We start from the raw sequence: 18,395 nt of genomic DNA on the forward strand, positions 1-18,395 counted from the left end.
GTTCCTCTTACCAAGTGAGGCTTAAGTTCTACAAATTGCAGAGGCTGGAGACTAGGCACCTGTGCGGTGTTCTGATTGAGATGTATAAGGCCTTGAATGGGTTGAGCACGCTGAATTCTGATGGGATCCTTCCAACTGTTCAGATTACGAACCTAAGGGGCATAAATTCAAATTAAGTAAAGACAGATGTAGAATAGATGTTGTTTGTTTAATATTTGGTTTTTAGGAGCAGTAGCAACTAAGGCCATTTTGCTCCGGGATATGCGGTGGTCATTCCCTGACCTTTCCGCATCCTCCATATTTGGTGGTGAGATAGAATAGATGTGCGGAAATTTGCCTTTGGCCAGCAGGTGGTTAATTGCTGGATCAAACTTGCATCTGTCGTTGTGGAAGTTGATAGGTTAAATAAATTTAAGGAGGAACTGGACAGGCATTTGGAGGGAATGGTGTGATTTTTTTTTTTTTTGGCTGATGCTGTATAAGCTCATACTTGCTTTCTTGCATCTCATGCCACTACTACTACCTTTGTGACTCTATTACAGACTAGCTTATAACTATCATAGGCTTCTGTGTCACCTGATAATTTATATGCATCCCATGCATTTTTCTTCTCTGACATGAGTCTCAGTTTATCTGATATCCATTTAGGCCTAAACCTTGAACAGTATTTCTTAATCTATATGAAAAGCCTAGTAGCTTCCATGATTACTTCCTTGAATGCTATCAGTTATCAGGATAACAATTTGAAGTTTAACCTCAAAATCAGTGTGCTCGAAACAGAGTTCCTACATTGAGTGTTTGTGTAGAGGCTTTTAAAAATGGACAGTGATATTGCTTCAGGTCAGATTACTATTTACTGCTCATAGATCTCTTATGAAAATTGAAACTCAGTGGTTGTATGCCAACACAAATTTATGAATTGTTGCAAGGAGTATGTGGTGAGTCAAAAATAAATTGTAGCACAATTTCACATGAGTCTCAAAGGTTTCATCAAGGTCAGACTAGTGTTAAAGACAAGCAATGCTCAGGTAGACTAAGAACAACTACAGATAGCAGATCAGCAGTCATTATTACTGCCATTTTGAAGGAAGATAGACATATGAGTTACGAAGAAATCATCAATGCATATGGAATACTGAAATCATCTTTTCACCAAATTTTAACTAAGGTGTTACAGAAACAAAATGTTTCCACCCACTCAGTACATTTGCTATAAGATGAACAATGAGCAAAGTGTAAAGAAATTGCGATGAAGTTACTTCCACATTACAAACAAGATTAACAGTTCTTAAAAGGCACTATTGCCATTGCAGCTATGTTTTAATGCAGCAAAATGCAAGGTCTTAGGGAATAGCAACTACAAAATAAATTGCTTTTAATTCTATGTCTTTTTTTTTTCCCCCCCCTGGCTATAATTAAAAACTGTATAGCAAGAAAGGGATCTGGGAGTTATGATAGAGCAGATATGAAATTTTCTGAGCAGAGTAAACAGGCAGCCAGGAAAGACCAGGGTGTCCTATTGATGATTTATCAAACATTACCCTGTGGAGACAGGGAGGTCATAATAAGTTTCTTTGTTTGTTATTTGATTTTTAGGAGCATTAGCAACTAAGGCCATATTGCTCCGGGATATGCGGTGGTCATTCCCTGACCTTTCTGCATCCTCCATATTTGGTGGTGACAGGATTGAACTCTGGTCTAATCAAGAAGCGTGTGCTACGCACTGCTGCTCCTTCCCACCTGGCTACGGAGGCGCCCGGTCATAATAAGACAATTGTAAGAACATATTCAGAATGCTGTGCTCAAGTAGGGAAACCCTATCTGAGGGGAGAAAAAACAAAAAGTTTCTTGAAAGACAGGCAACTTGCATGGCAAGATTGGCAAAAGCACAACCTCAATGAAAGATCCCAATATGTAGGCTACAGAACTTAGCAACCAGACACCTCAGAAGTGACCAGACTGAGGTCTAAGGCTCGGGGGTTAGTGAAATGAATGTAGGTGGAATTTTCACTGTTATAAAGAATTCCAGAACTAAAAGCCATAAATTCAAATTACATGAGATAAGGTTTAGGTTAGATTAAGGAAGTTTTCTTTTAGCCAGTGAATCACTATTGCCAGAACAAGTTGTCTCCACAGGAAGTGGAGGCTGACAGCTTGAATAAATTCAAATGTCATCTACTTGTTGGTTTTTTTTTATGCAGTGTAGCAAAAGCCTGTGGCTTCCTCGCACTATATGGCAAATACTATTACATTAGTTAAATTTTGATGTTTAAAAATTATATTATTCATTTTCAATTTCATCTGAAATCTTTATATTCAAATTTTATTCTGCACGTAAAATTCTTAGAAATTTCTTTTTCGTTCCATCACAGTAGAATCCTAATGCTATCTGCAATACATGTAAAATAACATGGAAATTAACCTTTTTCTGGATTGTGAATAAATTTTCTCCTTTTCATGAGCTAGACTTAAATATTCATATATCATTATATTAAAAAAAAAAAAAAGTGAAGTAAAGTTCCCAGACTAGTGCAATGCAAAGTGTAGGAGCTCAAAAATGGTTTTATTTTTATTCAAAGTAATCACCACATGATTGAATGCACTTATTACACTATTCTAAAGATTTATAAAAGGAATCAGCAAAGACATCCAAAGAGATGTTCAGTTTGGCAATTACATTTTTCTTTATCTCTTCAACATCATGAAATGTCTTTCTTTTGAGGGCAAGTTTTCACCTTGGGAGAGAGAAAGAAATCTATTGGTGCTACATTGGAAGAGTAGGGTGGGTGGTTGATCTGGTACAATTCAGTGTTTTGTCATAAATGTCCTTACAACAAGTGTGGAATGCATGCAGAAAGAACCAGCTACCTTTCCTTTGAATTTGTAGCCTCACTCAGGAAATGCACTTGAATAGTCTTTGAAGTATCATACATAGAATGTGGCATTGACTTTCTCCCCTTCAGGAAAAATTCCTTGTGAATCAACCTGTTTATCAAAAATCACAATCAGCTTAATTGTCTTAAACCTGGTGTTCTGTAAATTATATTTTTTGGGCCTTGATGATTTTGAAGTCCACTGCATGCTCTAACGCTTTGTCTCTAGGTTGTACTGAAACACCCATCAGTATCGTCTCCAGTGACAATACAGTTGAGGAAATTAGGATCATCTTGCAATTCTGGATGAAGCGTTCACATGATGATACTCTTCCTAGCTTCTACTCACCTGTGAGGCTGTAAAGCACGAATTCTGCACAGACCATCCTTTTTCCTAAACCTTTATGAAGAATTTGATGAATCATCTTATTTATATTCAACTCATCAGCTTTTCTGAAGGTCATATGAAGATCTCTTGCCACCATTTTCCCAAACTTTTGCAACTCAGGTCTCATTTTGAGAGGCTCATGAACAAACACCCTCTTCTTGGGTCATTGCGAACTGCTTATACCATTCAAACAAACTGGTAAGAATGTTTCATCACCATAAACAGTTTAACATTTTATTATCTCCCAGTTTAAAGCAAAATTTGATATTCATTTGTTGCTCCACTGCAAAATCAGTGGAGCAACAAATAGAACATTAATCCCATAAATCAAAATAGAACATTAATCAGAATAGAACATTAATCCTACTAACAAAACTGGTTTTTACTAGCAAACTGCCAACCTACTGGATAATCTCTTTATCACCCATCTGTTGGAGGAAGTCTGAACTACAACATACCACTTACATTTATTTTCAAGCTCATCGAATGTAATCACACCAGTTCAGGAACTTTATTGCCCTACCCCGTATAATTCAGACTGCTCATTAATTTAGACCATTCTTTCTACTATTCTGAATTACTGAGAGTTTTATTGAATATATAGCAACATAACCATATGGTCAATTTCTCACAATTCCTCCTCCTTTTTATATAATCCATATCTGTGATCAGAGGAGGTCACACATCTGGCTTATGTAAAAAGGAAGAGGAACTGAAATAAATGCACCTACCTAGACCCCACACAGTTAGTGTACTTTTTTCGAATTGTTAAATTTGTTCAAAATAAATTGGCTAAGAAATTACAAGGTCCATTAATATTAAGGGGGGGGGAAATAAAAAACAAAAGGAATTTTTGATAAAGTAAATTATTACAAGTTAATTTCTGGATTATTTTCACCACAGGAATAGATAAATTTCTTTTCTAAGCATCCACAATTAATGACAGTTAAGCTGTCTAAAATGCATTTATTACAATGGCACTTGTGAGAGGAAAATCATGCATTTATTTTTATACAAATACAAATAAAATACATTGAAATTCAGTTTGAAACAGAAGTATTAAAAGCTTTAACTATATAAGATTTGCCATTCAACAACTCCAGGTCACTATAAGATACTAGAAAATCTAATTCATGTAAACACAGAACTGCTACACAAAATTAAATAAACAAAACTTTACATTTATACATAGGTTCGTATCAGTCTCAAATTTCTAAAAATACATAAGAAATAAATTTAAATATATTCTTTAACATACCTCAGTATATGTAATAATTGTGATCCAAAATGACTTGGTAGGACGAGGTACTGATAAAGTGCCCCAGAGGAAAGCCATTAATGGGAGAGGTAGAGAGAGAATGCTGGCTGATTTCATTTGGTTGATAACAATAAAAACATAGCAAAGTATTTCGGACTGAGATAATGCTGCATAATAACATGCCACTAGAAATCGAATGGTTATAGGCTGGGTCCTTTGGAATTCCTTGTTTAATGTATCAGGAGTATCAAGCAATTCTGCACTGTGGAAGATTAAATAGAGAGATGACTACAGTCTTTAAATTTATTTTGAACTGGCTATTACATTAACACAGGAGTGTCCAACTCACGGCTCATGGGCCACATAAGGTCCACTTCTTCACACTGTGCAGCCCACAGTCATGCTGGCAGCCTTCAAGTGTTATCCATCCCTCAAATTTAAAACTAGTTTTTGAAAATATCCGTTTTTAATAATATAAAATTTTTCTATAATGCTTTCTAATGTTTTATACATCTTTCTCAGTATTTAGCAATACTATTATAACATATAATAGGAATATTTTAGTATTATCGGTGGATTTTCATATTTAATATGAATGTAGATAACAGAAATTAAGGTCCGAGGTGGCCCACAACCTGGTTGCAGTAACAACCTGTTTTGGTCCAGAGCCAAAAAAAAGTTGGATTCCCCTGCATTAATGCAAACTAAAATCAGAAGCAGAAACTAGAATTTAAGCCACCAAAGTCTGTGTGTGTGTGTGTGTGTGTGTGTGTGTGTGTGTGTGTGTGTGTGTGTGTGTGTGTGTGTGTGTGTGTGTGTGTGTGTGTGTGTGCACGCGCAACTTTTTTTTAAGACATTAATTCTTTTTATTAAGTGTGTTAATGAGTTATTAAAATTTAACATTAACACAATAACTGCTATAACGTTATAATGTGAAAGAAAAATGGCAAAAAAAGTAAAAAAAAAAAAAAAAAAATTTTTTTACCCATATGGGGCATGAAGCCCAGCTGTAAAAAATGTCAATTCTAAAGAGGCGGTAAGAGACAAACATGTTTCTTAATGTTTGCCTATTACTGCTTCTTTACATTTAAACAATTTATTTTTCTTCAGTTGATATAAGTTTGTGAAGTTTCATGGTGTAACAAATAGTAATTTTGTTTACTATGAAGGAAAACAATATAAATGCAATGTGAGATAATATTCGAGCTCTCCAAGCCACCTACTTAAAACAACCATGTGTTAGAACAGCCAGCAAAAACAGCAAGCCAGATCTAAGTGCAAACCAACAAGACAGTTAATGATGGTGCAAATGAGGGTACACAAATGAAAATTTCATTCATTTTGTTTTACTGGGCTAACACACTTCTTATTTATAAAAATTTTTTGATATAAAAGTTTATGTCAAATAACAATAAAATGAATATTTAGTTGGGAATATAAAGATTTTTTTTTATAAATTTTTAAAACTTCTCATTTTTCTCATCAAATAAAAATATTGCACTTTGTTATATTTGCATTACTATAATCTTTCACAACAGTCATATAGTTTTCCATCCAGAATATAATGAAAGAAACATAAAAATGGGTATTCAATAGACTAGCCTAACCATCTATTAGATAGTTTCATATAACCACAGAATAAAATCATATACAGGTTCCTTGTGCCACCTATTCAAAACAGAATACAATACACAAAGGCAGAAGAAATGAAAATTTTTTTGAATTGTTTATTTATATGAGCATCCATTTCATGGATGCTCATAAATAAACAATTCAAACTAGCAGGCAGGTCTCAAGCACATCAAACCTCAAAGGGTGAAACTGTCAAGTTCCATGGCATTTAAGTGTTAAATGTTATCACATTATAAATTAAACAGGGTAGAGGGTATCATAAATGTTATTGAAGAAATTTAAGAAGGAACGTGAAAGATTAAAATTAATTTATAAATTAATATGATATTATAATTCAACTGAATTATACTTTACTTTATGGCATCCTCTTTAATTTGCAACATCAACATTAATTAATATTGCAAATTTTCAAGTCCAGTAAATTGAGAAAGAAGGTCTCAATTTACTGAGGGGAGGGAAAAAAACACAAGTCAACAGAACCTATCAAAAATGACAACCTAAAAGATGCCAGATTAGTTACTTCTAAAAAGTTTCAATATTGTGCAAAGTTTTATTGTGCAATGTAAAATAACAAAATAAGCCTATTAATTAAACCAATTTTCCTGGAAATTTCGTAATTTAAATTACAAATATAAATGCCATCATCTTCATGAACTTGGTCCGGCTTAGGTCTTTTAAGACCTGTTCTATTGTAGCTCTTGGAGGTGGTCTTGATCTCGCCATCGTTGTCTTGGTTGACCAACATCTCTCTTGCCTGTAGGTTTGTAGTTAAAGGCTAATTTTGGGATCCGGTCTGGGTTCATTCTTTCTATGTGGCTGATCCATTTTTCCTGATACCATTTTATGTCATTTACTATGTTATCTACTTTTAATTTCTCGTAGATATCTAAATTTCTTTGGTGGTCTAGTCTTGTAAAGCCTAATAATGGTCTTAAAAATCTCATTTGTGCTGCTTCTAGTTTGTGTGCATCTTTCTTATTTATGACCCAAGTCTCACAGCTGTAGAAGAGGGCTTTGGTTTTGAAGTGATGTTGTGCAGTCGTAATTTTGTTTCAGTTGTCATTTGTTTTCCGAAGTGGTGTTTAATCGTTCCATTCATTTTATTATATTTTTGTAGTTTAGTGTGGATGTCTTTCCCTTCATTTGATATTAAATTTCCCAAATAGGTGAAGTCAGATATTTGTTCTATTATTTTATCATCAATAGCAAATTTGACTCTTTGTATGTTTTTTCCACATAATCCCATTGATTGTGCAATGTAAAATAACAAAATAAGCACTATTAATTAAATCAATTTTCCTGGAAATTTTGTAATTTAAATTAAATTACAAATATAAATGTCATGTATGGTGTTTTTGAGGTGGAGATTTATCTCATACTTTTTACCTATTTTATTAAGTTCATCTGCTGCTATCTGTAGTTCATCTTTGGATTTTGCAATTATCACTTGATCATCAGCATATAATATAGTTTGGATTTTATTCCTGTTGTTCAACTGTATTCCATTGTTATTCCGTTAAAGAATTTTATCGATGTAGATATTAAATAAATTTGGTGATAGTCCACATCCTTGTTTGACTCCTTTATTGGTGTTAATTGGGTCTGATAGTTGGCCATTAGAATATTTTATACAGACTTTTGCATTTTTATATAGGTTTTGGATTGCTTTCCGGAGTTGGGTTGGATATTTTCTTCACGTAGAATCTGCCAAAGTTTTTCCTGGTTTACATTGTCATATGCTTTTTCATAAATCAATAAACAGCAGAAATGTTGGTAGATTGAATTCTCTTCTTTTATCCAAAATTTGTTGTACAGTAGTGAGAAAATGGCATCTATTGTGCTTCTCCCTTTTCTGAACCCACATTGTTCTTCTTTTAAGAATTGTTCACTGTATTTATTAAGTTTATTCTTTAGTATATTAGAATATAGCTTTGCAGCAGTTGACAGCAGCGTTATCCCTCTGTAGTTGTTAGGGTTATTTCTCGAGCCTTTTTTGTGTAAATTGATTACTATTCCTGTTTCCCAATCTTTGGGTATCTGTTGCCATATGATGTTAAATAATTTTAGTAGTGCATTTTTTAGTAAGGTGCCCCCATATTTAAATAGTTCTACATTCAAATTTTCTATGCCCGGGCTTTTTTGGTTTTTGTAATATTAACTCTAGTTCTTCCACTGTTATATTTTCTTCATCTTTGGTTACCACAGATTCATCTTCTATTTCCCTAGAAGATGAATGGGTTATACCATAGTGCCTGGGTTATACCATAGTTTAGTATAGTGTTGCTTCCATTTTGCTTGGGAGATGGAGTTGGTTTTTATTTGATCATTTGTGTCTAGTTGTAATTTCTTAAAAATTTCAAAACCTCTTCTCTCTGGGCCCGTGATATCACATTCTAAAGATTTAACAAAGTTATCCCAGTCATCTCGTCAAGATTCTTCTGGTTAGTTTTCTGACTTCTGCTCTAATCTTTTTATATTTTATGTGTAGATGTAGGTCTTTAGTTTGTAGGAACAGTTTATAACTCTTTTTTTTCTCATTGATTGTTTGTTTCAATTCTTCATTCCAAGTTCTTAGCCAGTTTTATATCCAAGACTTTCTTTAGCAGCTTCCAGAATTGTTTTTTTTTTTCATGTTTGACCAGATTTCCTCAACATTATCACTTTCATCTGATTTGAGTTTATCTTTCAATCGACTTTCATACAGGAATTTAGTGCTTTCATCTTCCAACAAATGTATTTTTAATTTCTTAGTAGTTTTTGTTGGTATTTTCTTCTTTTTATTAAGATAATTTCTTTTTATTTTGAAAGTGCTTTCTACTAGGTAGTGATCATTGTCAATTTCACTGCCTTTGAATACTCTAGTGTCTCTAATTTTGTCATTTAAATTTTCATTAATGATAATATAATCTATTATAGACTGTTTCTTGCTTCCCATGCGAATTTATAGATATTCTTGTGTCTGAAAAAAGTATTTGTAATTTTAAGTTTATTAAAAATGCGGAAGTCTATCAGGCATCTTCCATTATTGTTGACCATGGGTTCACCTTATGATCCTATACATTTGTCTACTGATTGAGCACCAACCCTTGCATTAAAATCTCCTGCTAGTATGAGATACTCGTTCTTGTTAGTTTGGTCTATGATCTGTTGTAATTCGTCATAAAATTCTGTGGTTTCATCAATGTTTCCTTCTACTGATGCGTAGATACCAATGATTGTTATTGTATAAGACAGAATTTTTAGTCTTAATTTCAATATTCTGGGTGATATCCAAGAGTAGTCTAATAATTTGTTTTCCCATTTTTTCTTTATTATAACAGCAACTCCCAATGATGCCCACATTTCACATGGTATGCTGGAGTATATCATTATGAAGTTACCTATTTCTTTGGATCCTTTGTTGTTCTTTTTTGTTTCGGTAATGACTGCTATGTCAATATTTCTATTTTCTAGTTCCATGGCCAATTCATCTGATTTGTGATTTATGTCCCTAACGTTCCAAGTTGCTACTTTAAGTTCCTTAATCGTAGTCCTATATTCATTGCCTAGATCGTTCCCTTGAGATCCATCCAGTCCCCCAGATAGGTTACCAGCTTTTCACGGGGTAAGTATAGTGGTGGGGCTGCCACCTTATAGCCTCTAGACAGGCTTCAGGTACAGCATTTTCTCTGTATGTGATGGGACAGTTATACCGCTAATATAAATGTTTCCTCTCAAAAATGTAAACAAGTTATCTTTAAAACAATGAATTTTCAATGGAAAAAAAAATCAATGAACATTAATGTCAGCATCATAAATGAAAGAAGTCAGCATAAATGAAAAAAATTTATACTGCTTCACTATCAACAGGAAAAAACTGTTCACTCACCCTTCAAGTTGACCTTAAATCTGGCAGGTAAAGAAGCATTATCCAACATTAATCTAATCTAACATTTTCACTACTGTGGAAATGTTATATTAGATAATGTTGGAAAAGCCTGCAATGAACCATGAAACACCTTTGACAAACTGTCAAAGGAATCAGAGAGCTATCTATGGCAATGGTTATTACTTTGTTCCATATAAAAATGACTACTAGTGCTTTTGCAAAGCACTAGTAGTCATTTTACATGGAACAAAGCTGATGAACTACAAGCATGTATTAAAGAAGCTTCATAAAGTTTGTAACTTTGCTAGTACCACAGTGGTCACAATTAGTGTCCTGTCACATCCAAAATTTCCTTTGAGGGGTGAATTTGAATTCTGTTTATCCACCCCAATGAGAATATAGGCAATTTACAGACAATACACGGACACTCCAGTGTATTGCTCTAGTTAAAAAAACACACACACACACACACACACACACACACACACACACACACACACACACACACACACACACACACACACACACACACACACACACAAACTGTTCAGAAGTTAACAAAGGTGCTAGGGGTATCAAATATGCATTTACTGGTCTATTCAAAGTAGAAAATGAGCTCTTGCATCTTATAATCAAATGGACTTATTTCAATGAAAATCACTGGAAAAACAGTTGAAACACGTCATGAACCAAAAAAAATAAATAAATAAAACAGTAGCTTAAAATATTGCACAAGTAAGTTTGCTAAAAAGCCATCCTGGCACCAAAAAATAATGCAGTCAAAACCACAAACAAAGCTTTCATGGATACCTAGTGCTGTGCACAAATACATGTCTATTGACACAGTACCAAAAAAACAACATTGGACAGAGTATCAGAACAAATGCCTGACTATGTCCCCTGTGACTGCACATCATGCGCATCTCACCTGCTGTCATGAACAGCAGATGAATGGAAGGTGTGGTGTTGGACAAATAATGTTTTCTTTTATATCACACCAACAGATGTATGCATATGTTGTAACAACAATAACAAGATAAGATAAATCTCACAAAAATGGCACACATGGAACAAGATAGTGGAAGCATTCTGGCCTGGGGAATGTTTTGCTGGGATATACTAGATCATGCCTGGTGAAACTATGGCCCACCGCACATTTTTGTGCGGCCCGCAAGCTTTAATTGTATTTTCGAAAAAAGTTTACTTATTTTATGCCATTTGTGATGCCTTTTTGAAAAATAAATTTGTATAGGTAATATATTATAGAATTTGTCAACTTGTAAATTTGTTTTATCATCTCTGTATTGTTCAAATTGAGATAGAATTTGAAATTGTGCGGGAACCAGAGCGAGCCAACAGGCGCTTTTATAACGGTATAATTTGCGATTAGAAACTAACCGCGTAAAACTACGGTAACAGACAACCAGTGATGACGACAGCGGCTTTGCTGCAGTGGTGGAGTAATAGGATAGGACTGCTGACCAGTCACAGTTCCAATCTGTTTTCTCTGATGGTCATTCTGCAGTTAGTTTTTTTGCATTATCTTCAGTTATCATCTTGGTGCCAGTAGCGATAAAAATAATATTTACGCCCTTTTAAAAATGAATAAAAAACGAAAAATTCAAGAAGAGCATCGTGTCTTCAATGAAGAGTAGAACACAAAATATTTTTTTGCTAACATAAATAACGAGCCTATTTGTCTCATCTGCCGGGAGAGTGTCTCAGTGTTGAAAGAGTACAATATTAAAAGACATTTCACTACTAAACATTCTGAATATGGTGGCAATTTAACTCCGGAAGCGAGAAAGAAAACTGCTGATGGATTGATTCAAAATTTATCTAGACAACAAAATGTGTTTACGCGGGTAACTAAGGAACAAGAAGCCACTGTAGAGGCAAGTTTTGTTATTTCTCATATAATTGCAAAAAGGACAAGCCTTTTTCTGATGGAGACTATATTAAAGAATGTATGACTGAAGCTTGTGGAATTATATGCCCTGACATTAAACACAAATTTGAGAATATAAGTTTATCTCGGCGAACCATAGTAAAAAGAATTGAATGTATCGATATAAATTTGAATGAGCAATTATTATCAGTATTAGAATCCATAACATGGTACTCAATAGCTCTTGATGAAAGTAACGACCAAAAGAATACTGCGCAGTTATTAATTTTCATACGTGGATGTACCTCTAATTTTGATATTGAAGAGCTTCTTTCAATGGAATCTCTTAAGGACCAAACAACGGGAGCTGATATATTTGAAAAAGTTGAAAAATGCTTAACAAGATATAATTTACAATGGAACAAAATGGTAAGCGTAATAACTAACGGAGCACCAAGTTTGACAGGTAAAAATGTTGGAGCGTTAAAGAAAATTCAGGATAAAATTTGTGAAAATTATCCTGATTATAATTTAATTACAATTCATCAACAAGTATTATGTAAAAACAGTTGAATGTGTCGCATCTTGTATTATTAAACTAGTAAATTTAATACGATCGAGGAGCCTGAAACAGACAATTCATTAATTTTCTTCAAGATATTGAATCTGAGTACACAGATATTCCTTATCATAGCCAAATTAGATGGTTTAGCTTAGGAAAAGTTCTTCGGCGAGTATGGGATCTTAAAGATGACATCATTCTATTTTTAAAACTGAAAAATATTATGGAATTTCCCGAATTAACTGATAATAACTGGATTTGTGATTTTGCATTTACCCTGGACATCGTGACACACTTAAATACTTTCAACATTGTGTTACAAAGGAAAAATTTATACGCCCATGATATGGTAAAAAGTTTGAATAGATTTAAATTAAAACTTCAGTTGTTCCTTCGACATTTATTAATTAACAAGGTAGACCACTTTCCAACCATGAAGTTGCTTTAGATTCCAGAAAATAAATTTGAAAAATATTGTGAAATTATCAACGCTTTGAATGACATCTTTTCACGAAGATTTGGCGACTTCCGAAAAATTGAGACAAGTTTGGCAATAGTGCACAACCCATTTTCAATAGAAATTGATAGTGCACCAAGTGAACTATAGCTTCAGATTATAGATCTGCAGTGTGATACTGATTTAGGGGAATTGTACCGTCGTGAGGAAATCTGTAAATTTTACAATACTCTTAATTCAGACAAATTCAACGAACTTAAAAGATTTTGCCCGAAAAATGCTGGTTATTTTTGGATCAACCTACATATGTGAAGAAACATTTTCCATCATGAATCTAAATAAAAATTCTTTACAATCAAGCATCACCGATGAACATTTACAAGCAGTTTTAAGAATCTCAACTACAAAATTAACACTCGAAATTAAAAAAAATGGTAAAAGATGTAAAACAGTTCCATTCATCTCATTAAATTCTTGGTTGTTAGAGAATTTTTTTATGTTATATTTCTTCTTCATGATAAAAAATAATATCTAAAAATAGTATTTTACGTGCGGCCCACCTTCTTTTTGAATTCCTAATGTGGCCCTTCAGCCAAAACGTTTGCCCAGGCCTATACTAGATCCTCTAATAAATGTGTGTAAGAACATGTGGTAGTGGAAACCTATTGCACCACCACTACCAACCATGTTGATATTCTAGCTGGTACTGCACTATACCAGCAGGAAAAGCAATGTGGCTGGCCAATTTTGTAACCCCCTTAAACAGACTTAATAGGAGGGGTGCCATGTGAAGCTGTGCTTCGGTCTTGAACAGAGAGAAAATTGGAATGGACAGTAGGTGATTAACCTAAATCAAAGTTCAAATATTGTTTCATTTTATTTAAGTATTAAACTGAGTTTGAATTCTTTCTGCATAAAATTACAAAGTACACAAAGTGCAATTAATGTGTACTAATTACTATTAATGTTTACTAATTGCATACATAATACATACCTTTCAGCAAAATCCTTAAATTGGCCTTTTTCTCCACTTGTAGATCTGAAAGAAATAAAGATATCCTATTTATCAGGATATATATATATATATATATATATATATATATATATAGACAAAAAGATAATTATTTGAGTATTTGTGTATTTGGTAGGGAGGAGTTGAGCTATCAGGTGTAATAACCATGGAAGAATTGAGATAACCTGTATGCTAAAAAACAAGTTACCTGAAATAAAATGCAGTTAATATAATTATTGTAAGTACCTAAAGCTGTGGGTCCTAGGACTTTAACTACTTCATCTGGAGGTCAGCAGCGAAAATCGTAGGAGCCACTGCAATAAGCCAGGTCTCTGTTTCTGTTATGATGTACACGTGAAAGGTATACGTATACATCATAGCCGACCCAACAGAGACCAGAAGGAAGAAAAGAATAAATAAACTTTAAAAAATAATAATAATGAATTATTATTTTTTTAATAATAATGTTAAGAGCCGGGAAAAAGAATAAATAAGCTGTAAAAAATAAAAAAAAATAATAATAAATAAATAAGTTCATGCCAATAGAATCCTGTGGAAAAAGAAGAATGAAATATAAAATCAAAGAAAACTAAGAGAAGGGGCAAAACAAGAAAACTTGTTGTCTGTATGGACCAGAAGACATTGAAAGTCAATGGGGACCAAAGGAGAGAGCCAAATGTTCATGTGCGGTGTATATATATCAGTTGAAGTGGCCCCATGTGGGGGTGAAAGGGTGTGAATTCATAAACATGAACTGTACCCATGTGACGGGGAACCGAGCAATTAAACAGATGAGGCAAAAAGCCAGCAGATGGAGAAACAAAAATTAACAAAGTAGTGTGGAAAAGACAACTTTGTAATAGAAGAAAACAAGTAGCGATAGTCGAGAAATAGCATCTCGATATTGCTTTTAGCCAGTCTAATTGCTCACGAGAAATAAAATGTAGTAAAAAGAACAGCAGAAAGTAATTGGAATGGAGGTGAATAAAGCAGTGCTCGGGCTGTTCGGGGTTGCAAACTCATATCACAGTTTGTCCCTGGATGGATGACTGGACAATTGCCTCATGTCTTTAAGATAATAATAGCAATGTTAAAGAAATCAAAATAATATTTTTAAGATCAAAAATAAAAATAAACATGGCAAATGACATAATACTCCCATATATAGACAATCCGTGGGCACGAGCTTTCCACACTGTGAGACACGACAGTCATGGGGGTATAAAACTATACAATATGTACAGGCCTGAATGTAAAGGAAGTTACTCTACTTACATGATGTTTAGAACTAAGTCGTAGTTTGTAATGTTTTTAAATATAATAATGTTAAATGATTTTTTGAGCAGCCGGGAATTTATTTTGTAGTAATTTATTGTAGAGTATTTTAATGTTGTCTGAAAATAGACTGATACTGTTGCATATTGTTGCAATTCTTAAACATTTGGAAAAAATTGTTTGCATGAACTTTTTTAGAAATGTTAGAGTGCCAATGGATAAGACTGACTACATTGAAGCTAAAAGCATCTCTTTTGTTGTATATGTTGATAGCCGTATGAGGGCTGTCGATATTTACGTCTAGGTCAGTTCTGTGGGGTAAAAACTAGCAAAGTCCTGTTTAAAAGTTGGGTAGTTGAAAAAATTATCAAGTCACTAATGTATCTATAAAGCTGTATGTCTCAGGTTGGCTGTCTCGGACCAGTATAGGTATAAAGTAGCTAAGACGCAGCTAGCAGGGCTACCCATGGGGATACCTATGGTTTGTAAATAGATAGATTTACCGTCAGAAATGTAACTGTTGGAAACACAAAGATTAACGAGGTTGTTCCAAAAAACAGACCTACAATCAATAATATCTATGTAGTTGTTGTAAATTATATTTAGCACGGATTTTAAGTTAGCTTGGTTTATGCTGGTGAACAGACTATTGAAGTCAAAGGTTTGCACATGAGAGATGTTATTTGTTATTAATAATTCTGCTCTCAGGAAGGAACACACGCACGCACAGTAATAATAGCAAATGATACAAGAGAGCAAATATATAGCATCAACAAAATTTTTAAAAATAAAAAGTTCACCCATCTCTAACCTTTAAAAGGGGTGCTCTTACAAAGAAAGGCTTAAATTTTGCAAATTACAGCATCCAGAGAGAGAGAGAGAGAGAGAGGGGGGGCAACTGTGAGGCGATCTGATTGAGGTGTATAAGGCCTTGAATGGTTTCAGCAGAGCTCAATTGTGATTGGATTCTTCCTCTTGCTCAGATTATGAACCTGAAGGGACAAATTCAAATTGAGGAAAGACAGTTGTAGAACAGATGTGCAGAAATTTGCCTTTAGCCAGTGTAGTTGATTGCAGGAACAAAGTTCCATCTGTCATTGTTGGAGTTGATAGCTTAAATAAATTCAAGGAGGAACTGGACAAACTTTGAGCAAATGGATATGTGAAACGGGATTTTCTTTTTTGGTTGATATTGTATAAGCTTACTTTCTTGCACCATATGCCTCTACTAATGCTAATACTAATAAATAAGATAGTTTCCAACTGTTAAAAATGATGTAACTAGGTTTTGTTTCATTAAATAAACTAAAGCAAATTGTTGGGGGTCATTATCAGTATGGAACTAAATGAAAAAATTGATATAAAGAAATATTAGTCTGAACAACAGACAGACAGAATTAAATTTTTCAAGAATGTGTTTAGCAAAAAGAAATTTCTGCAGACATTTTACACGTTGCATCTTTGCCTGCCAGCCTATAAAAGGGCAAACAAGATATTCATTTAGCGACTCTAAAGTTAAAAAAAAAAAAAAAAACATTATCAATTATCCAGATAGAAGGTTTTATGAATATTTTTTTCCAGGAAGAAATATTGCTTCAGAGCTTTTAAACTGTTTTGTCACATTTTTTTATATATTAGTTTATGTACACCCGAAAATAAATAATTTTTGAACATCAACATTGCAACTAATCATTTGCTTGATCAATAGAGCTGGATTACATGATGAAGACAGTGAAAATAATCATGGACTACAAATGGTTAAGATGAAAAGCTGAATGATATTCGTCTATGCATACAGATCACTTATAAGTTCAAGGAAAAAATGAAACAGACAGATTGTTAGATGTGCAACAAACAGCAGAAACTAATGACAAAAGAAGGGTAATAAGAGTTGGTGATTTAAAAAATGCAAGGTAGGAGAAATAATAATTATGCCTACAGAAATTGTGGGGAAAATTAAAAAAAGAAAGACATCATCATCCAAATCTTTGGATTTACAGTCACAAATCAGTCTTTCTGAACTATCAGCCTCCTGTTTTATAATTACTTTAAATATTATTTTCCAGGCCAGCCTATTTCCTGTTGGATATTTAGCCAGAGTAAGCACTCTTTCTCAGTGTGCCTGACATCAATCCACTTTTCTCTTGGTCTGTTTTATTTCTAAAGCTCTGAACTGGTTAGTTTTAGAAGTGACAAATTTTATTTTTGAATATTAGGTTATTATGTGCAATTACAGAGACTGGGTTATTTGAAAAAAGTAAAGAGCTTGTCTACATCAGAATTATCTTGTAGGACATGCATGTTAACATTATCATATTCCTGTAGCTAAATTAGCAGTCGGAAATTTCTTTATCACACCACTTCATGTAAATGACAGTCTATCAGTAAGTTTGTTTGTTTGTTTTATGGTGCATTAGCATCTAAGGCTATAATGCACCAAGTCAATCTATGAGTAAGTGTTTCACTGCTAGCTGAGAGTTACAATTTAGGAATGTCTCCCTTTGAGAGCAGATGTAAATGCACAATGTACGTCTCGAATACGTATTCTTGTATATTGGAGACATTCATGCCTATTATCTCAAAAACACTCATCCCTCATGCCAATTATATCAGAAATTCAATTTCCATAACTGAAGTTCTTGTTTTACTAAAAATAGTTTATTTGCCTGATTTTGCCAAACTTTTACCAGTAACCTTAACATATTTTATGACAGGGTTATAATCAAAATATGGAACCTAATGCAATCGAAAATTTCAGTTTGTAGAGCTTCTTGCAGCTTTATCAAGGAATCCAGAAAAAATAACTGTTTTCTTTTTTTTTTTTTTTTTTAATCTTTAAATCATATCAGCTAGGTCTGAATTTGATATAACATTGGATGAACCGAAGAGAGATTTTTTGTTGAGGAACATTACAATTAATGAGTCAGTGTAGAGAAGACAATTAAATAGATATAATTTCTCAATGTGGTTTCCAGCACAATTGCTGAATAACATTAGATAGTAATTACTGCGAAAGAAAGAGATATAACACGCATTAAAGAAGACAAAAAAAAAAAAACTTCAATCCACAGCCATAAATAGGAAGCATGGCGTTTCCTTTGTAGAACATATATTCTTTGAACAAACTGCACACAGGAATGCTATAGGTTCATTTTATAACAACAGACAACCACACAGAACAC

The 18,395-nt window shown here is 33.6% G+C and overlaps 1 protein-coding gene across 1 annotated transcript in view; it reads right to left on the reverse strand.

Annotated features, from left to right (window-relative positions):
- The window catches only part of LOC150082462 (piezo-type mechanosensitive ion channel component-like), an 861,219-nt gene that overhangs the window by 195,420 nt on the left and 647,404 nt on the right, over window positions 1–18,395 (reverse strand). Inside the window, 2 exon segments of the mRNA XM_090377768.1 lie at window positions 4,520–4,781; window positions 13,921–13,965. Coding sequence (XP_090233894.1) covers window positions 4,520–4,781; window positions 13,921–13,965 — 307 coding nt within the window.

This window comes from Mastigoproctus giganteus, chromosome 7 (genome assembly GCF_048544385.1).
Source record: "Mastigoproctus giganteus isolate SK-2022 chromosome 7, ASM4854438v1, whole genome shotgun sequence".
In the NCBI taxonomy this organism is placed as follows: Eukaryota; Metazoa; Arthropoda; class Arachnida; order Uropygi; family Thelyphonidae; genus Mastigoproctus; species Mastigoproctus giganteus.